The sequence below is a fragment of the Leuciscus leuciscus genome, assembly GCF_965113295.1.
Source record: "Leuciscus leuciscus genome assembly, chromosome: 13".
Taxonomy (NCBI): domain Eukaryota; kingdom Metazoa; phylum Chordata; class Actinopteri; order Cypriniformes; family Leuciscidae; genus Leuciscus; species Leuciscus leuciscus.
In genome coordinates this window covers 30,254,686-30,269,743 of record NC_138737.1, presented here as the reverse complement: position 1 = coordinate 30,269,743, position 15,058 = coordinate 30,254,686, and the positions used below count along the sequence as shown (strand labels likewise).

The following is a 15,058-nucleotide window of genomic DNA, read 5'->3' as shown; positions in this document are numbered from 1 at the left end:
TATACTGTACAAACTGTAAATTCTCTCCCCAAACCCTAAACCTTAACCTACCCATCACAGAAAACTTTCAGAATTTTTTTTATTTTCCAAAAACATAATTCTGTATGATTTATAAGCTGTTCTCCTCATGGGGACCAAATAAATGTCACCACAAGGTCACAAATGAATGGTATTACTATCTTTGGGGACATTTGGTCCTCTCAATGTAGGGTTTATCAGGACCACAGACACACACACACACACACACTTCCCCAGGATATGAGCATAGAGAGTGTGTATGCTTGTTCTTGTGTCACTGCATTAGCCATTGTGTTGGGCCGCTCTCTACAGAGGTGTCAGCTAAGCCTTCCTGTTTTACACAATGAGGGTGACAAGCACAGAGAATTCTCTCAGCGTCCCCCATTTCTGAAGTGCTCAAGCCTGAATGAGGACAGACACCTCCTGAGACGTTTGTGACGGCTTTGCACTTACGAAATCTTATGTCTAAATATCAATACATTAAAAAAGAATTTCAAATGAAAACCTAATCAAATTTCATATTTAAATAGAATAGAATGTAAACATAGATTACATCAATTTTATATCAATGCGCCAACATATTTGCAATCCCATCCACAGTTAGGCTAATGGAATATTAGATCTGAGAATAATATTTCACAAATATTTTTGTGAATTTTGAGTAAATTAAATTTTTAAAGAAGTCTCTTATCCTCACTAAAGCTGCATTTATTTGAGCACAAAATACATTAAAACAGTAACATTTTGAAATACTATTACAATTCAAAATAAAGTATATATATATAATAAAATAAAATAAATCTGACCCCAAACCTTTGAATATTGAAATATCGTTTCAATATCAATATTGAATGTGGAAAAAGTAAAACTTCTCACTGTGGTTTATGTTAAATAGAAATGAACCACAGTGAGACATAAACCCCCCCATACAAACTCACACACACCCTGCTTCACATAAATACACACACAGGTGAGAGATAAGAACTTTCACCACAATGTGTTTTTTCTTCTCGCCAGTGCACACAACACCTAATCAATGAAACACTTCACAAGAACCCTCGCACTTAAAGAAATGCTTTGACCCACTTCCACGGTTTTTCAGCTTTCCTTTAGCGCCACAACAAGAAGCACAACATGTTTCCAGACCTTTATTACTATGAATAATGTGTGAATACTTTGTGTTTGCGGGCCCCCGTTATATATGGCTGCAGAAATGGCGTTTGCTGGCGTTGTAAAATATTGATATGTTACAGGTACATGTAGGCCTGACTGCAGGTGACGTTTTATGAGATGTTCACTTTGCACACTACATCAGTCATGCAGGTTGAGGAGCTGTACGCCGTAAAGGTGGACAGCATGTGTGTGTGCAGCTGCCGGTTTAAAAGGGTTTGTAGGGGAATTTCCCTCTTTTCCCTTTGTGAGAAACAAAAGTGTTCAATTCAGGGTCCGTCTTATCATATATCCTGTCGGGCTTCTGTACGGAGGGAGGAAATCTCACACACACATCCATTAAAACGAGGGAGAATTCACCAAGAATGAATTTAGCCCACTGATAGCATTGTTTTTGATTCACTAAAGGAATTATGCAAATCAGGTGATGCTGCAAACACACAAACAGCAAACCAGTGTGATCTGGTGTGTTTTACAGGGATCGTGCAGCATCACTTCACTGCAATACACACATGAATGAGCTCTTTAAAATGTTTGACTGGATCACATCCAGATCATCAGTGGTAATAGCACTCTTCCCCATCATTTGATGAATTACTGCTGCCATGATCATTAGAAAATGTACACAAACATTTCTTTTAAAATGAATTTCAGGCAAACAGCACACATCGAATATAGGGACGATATGCAATAGGCCGTATTTGCATAGAAAGGAGACATATTTGAACAGAACAGAGGCGAAGTAGATAACGCAGTGCTATTTTAGCACATTTTGTACCTGATTGAGATGGATTGCTGGGAGAATAATATGCTTTGCGTTTAAATTGCTCTGAAAAGGAATTCGCTCCCACTTTTGGATTTGAGAGCTTGACAGGTGACACCAAAATACTGTCATGATTTACTCACCCTCATGTCGCTCCGAAGCGGTGTGACTTTTGTTCTTCTGTGGAACATTTTTTGTCGTTTTGTTCCCAATATTCATCGAAAATATCTGTTGATTTGGAACATGAGGGTGAGTAAATACAGGCATATTGGAACATGTTGGACACAAACCAAAACAAGAAATTAATGAAAAAATTGGCAGCAGTGAAATAGTTTTCACAAAGATGATTATAAACATAACTAGATGATCCACTTTCAAAGCCACTGTAAAATATGTATGCACATCAGTTTCTTGGAAACTATAAACAACCATAACAAAATGGCATGAAAAACTAAAGTGTCTGTGCTCATCATTTGGTTGGGTGTGTGTGTGTACCTGAAACCAGGTCAGTTAAGTTTCTGTCTATTTCATTGTTTTTTCTCCCTTCTTTCTGTCTTTGATTAGCTCCATATCGAGGTCAGAGGTCATCTCACTCTCCCAGTCTTACCCTGCTTTCTTGCCTTTCATTCTTTCTGTTCTTCTTCAGCAACAAGACTAACTAAAATCACGTTATATTACTCGCTCGTGCCCGTTTAGCCTGTGAAGGTGTCGACGTTTTAGAAATACGGCTTGGCTGAAGCTGTTTAGCACACTTATTCTTCACCTTGTGGCACAAACACTCCCAGTGGCACATGTGTGTGTGTGTTTTTGTACCAGCTCGTCTGCAAAGGCAGTTCCTCACACCTGATGGGAGTAATTGGGCTCTTAAAACGGCACAGAGGGGCTCCTTAACCCCAAAGCAGACTCGAGAGCCGTCCCTCTGGTATTTGACCCTTCAAACTTTTGGGAAAGCAGAGAAAGAGAGAGAAAATGGGCCTGAAACTTAGAAGGGAGAGTGAGATAAGAGGAAAAAACCTTACCTGATTTCAAGTCGCCCCTGGATTTGAATGTATCATGTCACGTCTGTATGCTTGTATTGTAAAGAGCTTAACTGATTAGAATGGGAGAGATAAGTTTAGTCGCTTGCAGTGTACAGTGTTAGTTCATGAAGGTGTGCTTACTTACATTTACCATTGCTACATTTCACAGGCAAAATCCAGTCATTTCAATAGGAATCTGCACAATGCGGAGTTTCACGTGAGGGCGAAATTTGCGCTTTTTTCAAGTTGGTCTCACGAATTTGCTGTGTTGACCAACAGAAAGCTGCTTGGTTTGATAGTGACTTCTGTGTGAGCGGTGCTTCATACATCGCTACACTATTGACAGTGGACAGTCAAATCAAGTCACCTTTATTTATATAGCGCTTTAAACAATACAGATTGTTTCAAAGCAGATTTAATGATGCGAACAGAGTTCATTCCGGCTGTAAAGCAGATCTATTGTTCAGCTGAAGTCAGTTCAGTGTTGATTTTGTACGTTATAAAGGTCATCAAATATTAGATCATTTCATCTATAAAGCAGTTTTCCAGCAAGGTGTGACTATGACATCAGTTAGGCTGGGTCTGTGCGGTTGCCTGAATGTTGCTATGCGGTTGCTAGGGTGTGATTTCTAGGGTATAGATATCCTTTTAAGCAAGTCTGATTTGCCTATTTATACTGTTCTTGTCTTCCACCATGTGCAAATCATTTGATCATATTTAGTCTGAAAACTAAAAGCACACCTCTCCTCAGAAAGCCACAGCCAATTTAAGTTATCATTTGTTTGTAGCTGATGAACATGCAACATGACGAAGTTGAATACTTAGGGTTAGAGGTTTGTTCAAATGCCATAATAATAGTAGTGCTTGCCTTAGCAAAGGCCACTAATAAATATATACTATAGGTTATGTTTCTCTTATTACGATGTGTGTAAATCACTGTTGAACCCGGAGAAACAGTGTTTGCAAACCCTTTTACAGCCTCAATCCCTCCTCAAAGTAACATGTTTCTCATGAGTGATACCTGTAGTTAGTTTGAGACAGATGAGTTCACCTTCACTTGAATATGTGTAGTGTGCAATATTGTTCCTTTTAACATTTCATTAGATTTCAGTGACATGTATTTGCATAACATCATCGGGAGTCTTCTTGGGTACATCGTTTCAGCTCTCCAAAACAACAGAAACGCATCAATTATTATTATATATATATATATATATATATATATATCTTTTTTTTTTTTACATTTAGATGGAATGTAATCTTCAAAGAAACAAGAAATGTAATGAAACCTTTGCGTTTCAAACATTTATTGAAATGTTTTCATTTTTATCTGGGAACACTGTACCATTTTGCAACTCATTTATCTTGATTTAAATTCTTGCTCATTTGTGGATGTTTGAAATGTGTACATTGGTGAATTATTCTTAAAGTGTTGTTCAGTTTTCTGTATTTGACCGCAGTAGATGTGAACATGTCCCTATCCAGCTTCAACAAACTTCACACATGCGTCTTGCTCTCTCACACCCAACACAACTTCTGACATTTAAAAGAAAGTCAGTCATTTGTCAAGTACATGAAGAAATCACCATTATAAGACATTGTAATACTTCCCCATTCACATCCATTTGAAGATTATATTGTTTAACACATGATCAACAACAATGCATTATACTTGTTTAAGGTGTAACCATTCATAAACATGAGCTATATTTTTTAGAACATTTACATACTCATTGAAAACCATTTTTACTGATTTGTTTAAAATGATTATGCACATCTTTCATGAGCCCATATTAATTGTGAGGCCACATGAAATACTTACATTTAAAATTGTAATACATTTAAAAATCATTTGCCCTGATGTAGGACTTTTTAAAGGAATTAGTAAAGGCAAAAGTTGATTACAAATGGTGACCAGTCACAAAATTAAAATATATTTTACTTTCCCTTATATATTTATTTGTCTACCTTTACATATATATATTTATTAAAACAATTACCTAAAATGTTAATGTTGATAGTATTGACATTTTATTGCATTATTTATGAAAAGGGGTTTAAATTGCTTCTTAATTATAAGGCATTATGAATAGCATTATAAGGCATTATGCATATGGGCTCCCAGAAAAGTGTTATCAATGTGTGTGTATCTGTTTGAGAGGTACAAACACACACAAATGTTCAGACATACAATCAAAGTTTTAACAAGCATGGAAAACCTGGAAAATGTGTATAAGCACTTTTAGGATGAACTTTTCTCAAAAATATTTTACTGTAAGTAGCAATGCAATTTAGCAAAATATAAAGTTAATATTTAGTAAATATTTGATTGCAAAATTATTTTAACTGACTATGAAACTCATTTGTCTTGATTAAAATCCGTATAGATGTTCCAACTACAGCCCACTGTGAGTGTTAATGTGCTGGAATATAATCACTCTGGAGTTCAGGGCTAACATGGGCCCAGAGACAGATTTATTAGCACGGATTCACGCCACTTTTGCGGATATTCCGTTTCTGTCTTAATCGCTCACGGCACACTTGATATTTGGTTTCAACTTCATAGAGCTGAAGCAAACATTTACACAGAGTTTCTGTTTTCAAAGAGAGACTCCACAGTTTTCAGTGGCATTTCTCACTTTTGCTGGGTAATATATCAACAAAAGAGCGCCGTAAATCTCACGAGAGAACAGCGTCCACTCTCCTTCCGGTCATTTCCTGACATCCTGTCTCACTTTGCCTCTCTCAATCCCTCCATCTCTCTCTCCGTTTCCCTTGACAAGTAACCAGACACCTCAAACTCTACTTCCCTACTAGTGTCAGGTTAACCAAAGTTAATCAACATGAGCCTCTGAGGCTTCACACGGCATTGAAGATGTCTTCAATGTTTAAATCCCCCCTTTCGATGTATAACAATGTGAGCATAGAGGAAAAAATAGATTTGATTCTTGTAAACTACAGATAAAGTAAATAGCTTTTGGTTGCACATAATTTTGATAGTCCACTTTAGACATTATACTTTGCAACAATGTGAACTAACTCATTTGCAACTACTGTGCATGTCAACAAACACTCAAACTTATAGTTATAGGGTTAGAAGAATAAGTTGTCATGTATTTGCAAAGTTACTTCTAGTCAGTAGAATGTATGTAGTGGAGCATCAAAATAAAGTGTTAGAATTGATGCATATTGAGCAGATATTAAGCAAACAGATTACTAATACTCTATTGACTGGTAGTTGGCATGTAGTTGCAATTACTTATAGTTAGTAGAATGTCTAAAGTGGACTTTAGAAATTTATACATTCTACTAAATATGAGTAACTTTACAACTACATGTCAACTACCAGTCAAAAGAGGATTAGTAGCCTAATATCTGCTTACACTTTATTTTTAGGGTCCCCCAACATACATTTTAAAGTAATTTTGCAACTACATATCAACTTATTCTACTAACCCCGAACCTTAACACCAAACCCTAACAGTCTACCACAGTGTCTAAGGAGAGTTAGTTGACATGTAGTTGCAAAGTATAGTTAGTATAGTGTCTAAAGTGGACAATCGAAATAAAGTGTAACCTCATGTTTTACTAGCTGCTCCTTTATATGACGTCTGTTACATATTACGTCACTTATCTTTGTAGTCACTGTCTGTAGATATGTTTTAATGACAGCACCCTTTAAAATGCATTGTGTTTGTCTTTCTCCAGGTAATGGACAACATGGGCAATGTGAAGTTCTGTCTGGATGGGGCTCTGGAGGCCAGTGGGAGTTGGCTCAAATATGTGCGCACAGCCCCGTCCCATGAAGAGCACAACCTGGCCATGTGCCACATCAGCGAAGACCAGGTGAGCTGAGAGTAAACACTCGTTTCTGTCACGTCTCTTTTCTGTCATCTCCACCGTCTGATTGGACTCCCTCAAGCTGTTGTATAGACTGTTTCTGGGGAGCAATGCACAATGCCAAAAGTGCATTTCCTTCATTAATTGCACCTATTTGTTCATTCACTAGTTATTATACACACTGTTTTGAAATAATTTTGACAATTATGTTATTTTGTAGATAATTGTGTGACAATTTAGATTATTGTAAGTAATGTGATCTGAGAGGTCATGCCGTGACCATATCATGTATTTAAAATACAGCTCAACCAAGCGCCTTGTTTTCATAAAACTTCATAATAAAAATGTTATTGTCATTAAAAATATTTTATTAAACAAAATTGTTAAAAGCCAAGCAGAAGATATAGTCCTGACATTTTTTATTTTTTTTTTATTTAAAAATGTACAAAAAAATGTGTTTCAAATAAATGTTTTCTATTCATCAAAGAAACAAGTATCACGAGTTCTACAAAAAATTAAGCTGCACAACTGTTTTCAACATTGATAATAATAACAAAGGTTTCTTGAGGACCAAATCAGCATATTAGAATGATTTCTGAAGGATCATGTGACACTGAGGACTGGAGTAATGACGATGAAAATTCAGCTTTGCATCACAGGAATAAATTACATTTTAAAATAGAAAAACTGTTATTTACAATTGTAATAATACTTCACAATATTACTGGTTTTACTGTATTTTTAATCAAATAAATGCAGAATTTTGGGCATAAGAAAAAAAATCGGTAACACTTTATTTTGATGGTCCCTCTTGAATATTCTGTTTGACTATAAGTAACTTTGCAACTACTGTACATGTCAACTTACTCTCATTAGAGTATTAGTAGACTGTCTGCTTAATATCTGCAAACTCTTTATTTTGATGCTCCCCAAGAGACATTCTACCGACTATAAGTAACTTATTCTACTAAACCTAACCCTACCAGTTTACTAATACTCTACTAACACTCAAATAAGAGTTAGTAGACATGTAGGTGCAATGTTACTTATAGTCAACAGAATGTGTTAAAGGGACCATTGAAATATAGTGAAACCAAAAAATCCTGTTAAATCTAAAGTTTTGAACAGTTATGTATTTTTGTATGTCTAGAACGCTGAATTGACCAATCAGCATCCAAGGCCGAAACGATGCATTTATAAATCAGTTTATGATGTAAATGTCTAATAATACCATCTCAACACAACGATGCTCCTACAGTGAATGCATCAATTCTAAAATCGCAGCAGAGCGTTTACTGCAGTCATAAATGTACGCAGGTTGTTAATATGTATTGCGGGATCACTGTTTGATCACATGCTTATTTGGGTAGTTAGGTATCATATAATAGGATGGGGTACCTACAGTCTAGTATCAGTTTGAGCCTTTTTTGAGAGTATATCAGACAATCCCCATCATGAGCCTTTATGATGAGCATCCTGTGAGAAGCTTGAAGAGACAGCGAGCACGCTACTGTCAGGAAGATGTGGACAGGACCCGCTGCTGTCAAGATGTCACCACTTAGACAATAGATAAAAACAGCCTATTGTTTGATGAAGGCTGTTCCCACTCTTTTTCAGAGGAAGTGACTCAGAAGTCATTTACAAGATTCACGTACAAAGCGAGTTTGGACACTCCTGAATCTTGTAATCCACTGTCTTCAATTATATGCTTCCTTTGAAAAGACGAGCAGTTGTCTGTTTGAGATAAGATATCTGATCTCTCATAAAGCCGGAGATCTCATAACAGGCTCGTTGTCTCGCCGGAAAGATTGCTGTGTGTTTACTGTACGGAGGGCTTTGTTCAGTCAAATCCTGATGCAACTACTGCGGAGGTCTTAATCTGATCATGAAGCCCTTGTGTAGTTGTTGTTGAGTGTGGATTGTTTCCTTTGCTTACATGATATCTAACTGATTAAGTGAGGGTTCCTTGGTGGTTGCCTTATCTCGCTTATATTGCTCACTTACTTGTTTAAAGGGACAGTTCAACCAAAAATGATCTGCGGTCAATATTTTCTCACCCTCTTGTCATTATAAACCTGTATGAATTTATTTCTTCTTCAATAGGCAGAATGTCCTAGCTGCTCTTTTCCATACAACGAACAATAATGTGGATGGAGACTGTGAAGCTTCATAAATGAGTAAAAACAACCCCATAAACAGCACGTTCTCACTCCCAACTCGTCACATATTGACGCTTGGTCGGGACCCCTCTGCGTCACTTTTTAACGCACCCTTTTAGCATTGTTTTTCGTGTCACAGGGTACTTCATTGCTTTCAGTTGTTTGCCTTGTGTGTCAACTCAAGACACATTTCATTCTTTGCATTTGTAAAAGTAGAAATGATTTTATAAATATTTAAACTTTGATATTCTGGAGCAAATAACCCCGGTCTATATAACTTCTTAACAATATGAAACACGTAACAGGCGAAAAAAAGTACAGTCACAGCTATTTATTGCAAAAACTGACCTAAAACTGTATAAAAATATTACAAATAACCGTTGCATTCCAAGTCTTCTGAAGCCATACGATATTTTTATGTGAAGAACAGAGTGGACCTTTTTAATCGCTAAAAATAATCCTTCTCCGTGAATATCTAATTCAAAAGATACACGCTGGGTCCAAAATCAAATACTTCCCTACTATATAGTATGTGAAAACCAGCACGCCAAAAGAGTAGTATGTCTAAATACATAGTATTCGAAAAACAGTAGGCGAAAAGTTCCCAGATGACCTGCTACTTCTGGCCAGATTCTGAAGAGTGCATACGATGGACACTTTATTCATTCATACTACACATAGTCATACTATATAGAACATACTTTTTTAATGGTCACAAAGTAAGTTCAAATTCAAATGTAGTACCTACTCAGACAGTATTTGATTTCGGACGCAGCACAACTCTTTAGCATGACACAATCAGTCACGAGACATACAAGAGAAATTACATTTCGCAATCAAAGCTGACATAACGCTTCTTTGGGCGGCACTTTTTGAATGTGTGCATTGGATCTACGGCGGATGGAGACAGTGATCTCTTTTAGGTCTGTTCTTCACACAAATCAATCGTTTGGCCTCGGAATTGAATAAAGTGTGTCTGTAGTTGTATCTGCCTGTTATATAATGTGTTTTATGTTATATAATACACAAATGGGTAGGTTTAGGGGTGGGGTTGGGCTATGTGTTCAAATGGGTCTAAACTAAATAAAGTATGTAAACAAATGTAAATAAAATCATACTTGCTGATTAAATTGAGAATCACAGCCCAACATGTCATAATGGCACAATTATAACCCAATAAATAATTTCATCATGACATTCCCATGCCCATGCCATGTCTGTGAATGGCTCCAACGGTTTCTCATTGAAAGCAATGGAGTACCCTGCACGTCGAAAAAAATTTTAACATCGTTAAAAAGTGAAGCTGAGGAGTCCTGACCAAGTGTCAATAGGTGACAAGTTGGGAGTGAGAACATGTAACAATGTCTCAACCACTTGTGTGCTATACTCCAAATCTTCTGAAGTCATTTGATACAGGAGCTTTGTGTTAGGAGATCTAAAACGTACCTTCCAATAACGTTAACAGAACGTTCATTCAAAGTTATCAGCTGTTTAAAAACGCGCTTAAAACGTTAGCTCAATAAAAAAATAAAAAAAATTGATATTTTGAACGTTCCGAAATACAGTTTAATTGAGAACATTAGCAAAACGCTCTTTGAACATATTTGGGTTAGCTGGGGTAACTCAAATCTCATTTGTGTTCTCGGATGTTCAAATATGGCAGCTTGAGATTCAGTGAAGCACGAAATCTAATGATGTTTTAATGCCAAACCTAACACAATGTTTCTCGATGCTTCACAATGAGAACATGGGTGAGATTTTAGAGCCAGGACATTCTGCCTCACTCCTTTTGCTTTCCATGAAAGAAAGTCATATGAGTTGGAACATCACGTAAATGATGACAGAATTGTCATTTTTGGCTGAACTGTTCCTTTAAGTGTGCCATTTTGGGGTGTGTTTTAGATCATATGCATAAGTGGATCTGTTTCCTTGTTATTATTCTGCCACTTTTAGGCTGTTTGTCTCCCTTCAAACAAGCTGATTGACTCGTGGAACAAGTCAAAGTCTAAGCTTTTGTCTCTTGACTAACAGGGGCAACTAGTGTGGCCATCGTAGTTTTAGATACTGACACATAAAACACAAGGCTAACCAACAGGGGAGGACAGGAGGAGAGGAGGGACAACCTCTGAGACTGACAACCACCAATTGACTTCAACTAAAAAACCCAATCATTAAAGTCGTTTGACTTCAATGAACGGCCACCGCTGGGCCCACAGGAGAATAATATCTCCAGCTAAAATCGCCTCACAAAATACATGCTTTCTATTTACTTTCTCCTACTTTGGTTTTTTTTTCCCTTTTTTTCCTTTTCTTATCTTTTGTACACGTTTTTCCCAGTCTTACGGACAACAGCCTATTATTTATTCAGAGCGGCGACACAATGCAAAAATGCATAATTCATTGAACTTTGTACTTTGCTGTTCTATTTGAACATGCACAATGCATGAGCCGTATGGAAATATGCACACGCCCAGCAAATTCTGATGTGCCTGTAACCTTTTAAAATCAACCTGGATCATTTATTTACTTGTTTACGCATTTGTCTTTTGTGTTCGGGCCCCTGAAAACACGACTCAACTGTGTTAGTGGTGCACTTCACAGTTTTAGGCCTTACTTTTTAATGTGTTTTTTTCCTCTTTTTTAATGTTATGGGTGTCATTTGAGGTGTGAATGGTTCTAAATAGCAGTTTTGTGCTGTAGCAGAGCGAGGGTGTTAGTTACAACACTTTGCTTTAAGAAAAGGTTATTTTGTTGTGTTATTATAAAGGGTGCAAAATTAACTCTGAAGGTGAGAACCAATCAAATAAAAAAAATGTATAAAGATGTCTAGGTTTGTGTATAAAGGTGTCCTTGTGAAAAGGTATATTTTTTAAGAATGCTTTGGAACACATAATCTGATGTTATCTACTTGCGCTGAGAAAGTGTAATCCGGTTTTCGGATCAAACTATGCGCTCTGAGACAATAGGCATAAAGCTGGTGGACGTATTCTGGCTTTTGCACAATGGCGTGGTCCATTCAGCAAGACTGTTGACCTCTGACCCCCCCTCCCTCATCTCTCAAGATGCACTTAAACTGTTTGTCAGAAACACTGAAGTGCACAGCCAGATCTGCCATGCCATAGCCTTCTGTTTCTGAAGGGCTGAGGACGCGCGCACACACACACACATGGTGGGTTTTCATGTTTTATGGGGACTTTCCATAGACATAATGATTTTTATTCTGTACAAACTGTATATTCTCTCCCCTACACTAACCCTTCCCCTAAACACAACCCTCACAGAACACTTTCTGCATTTTTACATTTTCAAAAAAAAAATCATATATGATTTATAAGCTGTTTGCACCAAACAATGACCCTACAATGTCAAAGATTTCTGGTATTACTATCTTTGTGAGGACACTTGGTCCCCACAACGTAAGGTTTACCAGGAGACACACACACACACACACACACACACAAAAACTCCACAAATATAAGATGGCTAAATTATTTATTTTGGTCAGAATTGAAAAATCAGTCTTATTTATGACATTGTTTTTGACAAATTTTCATGGTAAAAATCATTATGTTTATATACATACATATATATATATATATATATATATATATATATATATATATATATATATATATATATATATATATATATATAAAGAAATAACAGAAACTTACTGTGCATGTATGTAACACTTTCATTATTTTTAAACAAGCTGAAATTGTCTGCATTCAATTACTTATTAGCTACTGACTGATAAATGCAATATAATTTATATACATGTTTGCTAGAGAGGAACTTGTAAAAAAAAATCCCTGACGTCTAGTCAAGCAGTTTAGTTTTTATAAGGTTTTGGCATTTGATCAAAGAGTTGCTTAAGATAGGATGAACTTTGTTCTGATCTTGTCTTAGTGAATCATGTCAGAATCAGAACTGCATTTTGAATGGCAGGCGAACAAACATGCACACCCAAACAAAAGTTATTTTTACATTTGTATTTCCTTATATATTCACATCAGTGTGTGTCCGCTTGCACTTATATGAATGTGTGTGTGTGTGTGTGACAGACAGGGGATTATTGTCACCTAAGTGATGGATGATGCATCGGCCCCCAGCACTTGAAAGCATTGTGAGGGGGTCAAGATGGCCCTCTCAGTGCTGTCAGATCCTGAAAAGATTTACTGTAGAGACAGCTTAGCCCCATCATAATAGATTGCTTTAGGGGTGAAAGGAAGGCATTCCACCCACAGCAAATGACAACTAGCCATAGGACTACAGCACAATTTGACATCCAACTTTTATCTTTTAGACCAATGCAAGTTTCAGTCTGTTTGCTTAGCCTTATAACATTGAAAGATTGGCACCTGCATTGTGATACTTTTTATGTCTCGTGTGATGTAATTATTATATGTAATTCCAATGATTGTACATGATTTATTCTTTTAGTTATTTGTTGATTCATTAACTTTAACAATATATATTTGAAATGGCCTAAAAACGGACAATAACAAACCGTTATAACGATATAAATAGATAAAATCCGATGCACGAATTATAATTTTTAGTTGAAATAATCAGTCGTTTAATTTCGTCAATGTGTAACAACCATCTATAAAGCATTATAAGCAACAAACTCTCCTCTGAAAATATGCGATGATTATATTTAGTTAATTCGTTGATCAAACCGGAATCATGCAGCCTAGATCTTAATAATAAAAAACAACTAAAGTTGTATTAATTATAATTAGACCTATAATAATATTATAATACATGAAATAATATAGGATACAAAGTGTATGCTTTATTGTCGTTTTTGGATGAAATTATTGCATAGGCTATTATTATGATGTAGCCTATATAAAAATATAAATAAATAGAATGATTGGAGAACAGCAAACCGCAAAAACGCTATATATTGCAATGTATTATCAATTATAATAGGCTACACAGCCTGATATACACGTAATGGTTAGCCTATTCATGAATAGGATATTCAAGATAACATTTTTTGATGTTGAATATAGACAGTTAAGTGTCTCAGGCGACATAATGCGTGTTTCTGTAACTCTGTCGGCGCAAATAATGAATTTAGTCTTTAAAAACGCAAAGACAAATCGTTTAAAATATCTGCTAAATGTTTGTGGCAGAAGACAGCGAGTAAAAGCAGGTGTATATATTTAAAGTCCCACGGAAATCCTCGCGCGGGGCACTGCTCGCGCTCAACCCAACAGTCGATGTATTTATTTTACATTTTCATTAACTGGGAAAGATACATTTTCCATCAATAATAGATTCATATGGTGGTCAGAGGAGGAGAGGACATGGGGAGGGGTTCAATCCTTTTGGTTGGAGATAAGAGAGGAGGAGTGGCCGATAGAGAGAATCACTAATGAGCGCGACTCACCTCATCAAAGACGCGCGTGTTCGGACTCTGTCTCGCGCTGCTGTCGCGCGCAGTGTCATGATACTATGGGTTGCGTGCTGAACTCTACGGGACCAGAGCTGCTATTACAACTGGAGGCTTTAAGATCCACCGCTCAACAACTAGCCCAACTTTATCAACTCTCGGGAAAGAAAAAGGTCAGATATGCTCTTCCCTTCGTTTAACTGTAACTGTAATATTAATATTAATAATAATAATAGCTGTGTTATACATTGGCCACCCCTCTTGAGCGGCGAACCGATGCCTTGGCCTACTTTTGTAACACACATTAGAGTTGTCACAACAGTGGAGCTCTGAGATGAAGTTTGTGCAGTTTTTTAGCTGTAGCCTGTGTTGATTTCGGAGAGGGGCCCCGACCAGCTGCTGTCGCCTAGCCCTGAGCGCCCTCATGAGGGAACAACTGGTACTGTCCTTTTCAGTGTGTGAAGAGTCTGTAATGCCGCTTCATAAAGCGGACTAGTTCTTTTATTTTATTATGATTATTATTTAAGGCTATTTAGGTGAGTTGCACTCTATAAATTATTTATTTTACAAAATAAACGCATGGTTTTTGAGTGTATTTTGGTTAAAACACACAACAGATGTGGTTTGTCATCACAGCGCTCTTGAATGATTTTAATTGTGGTTAATTTAGGAAACTTTGCAGCAA

General features: G+C 36.7%; 1 protein-coding gene across 14 annotated transcripts in view; it reads left to right on the top strand.

Moving 5' to 3' along the window:
- prdm16 (PR domain containing 16) overlaps positions 1–15,058 on the top strand; it is a 230,210-nt gene that overhangs the window by 190,691 nt on the left and 24,461 nt on the right. For 12 of the 14 annotated variants that reach the window (XM_082189438.1, XM_082189437.1, XM_082189449.1 and 9 more), the window contains exon 4: positions 6,679–6,816. In XM_082189438.1, the coding sequence (XP_082045564.1) occupies positions 6,679–6,816 (138 nt within the window). Of the gene's footprint in view, positions 1–6,678; positions 6,817–12,642; positions 14,547–15,058 lie in introns of those variants that run through there. The other 2 variants (XM_082189440.1, XM_082189441.1) reach the window with 2 other exon arrangements.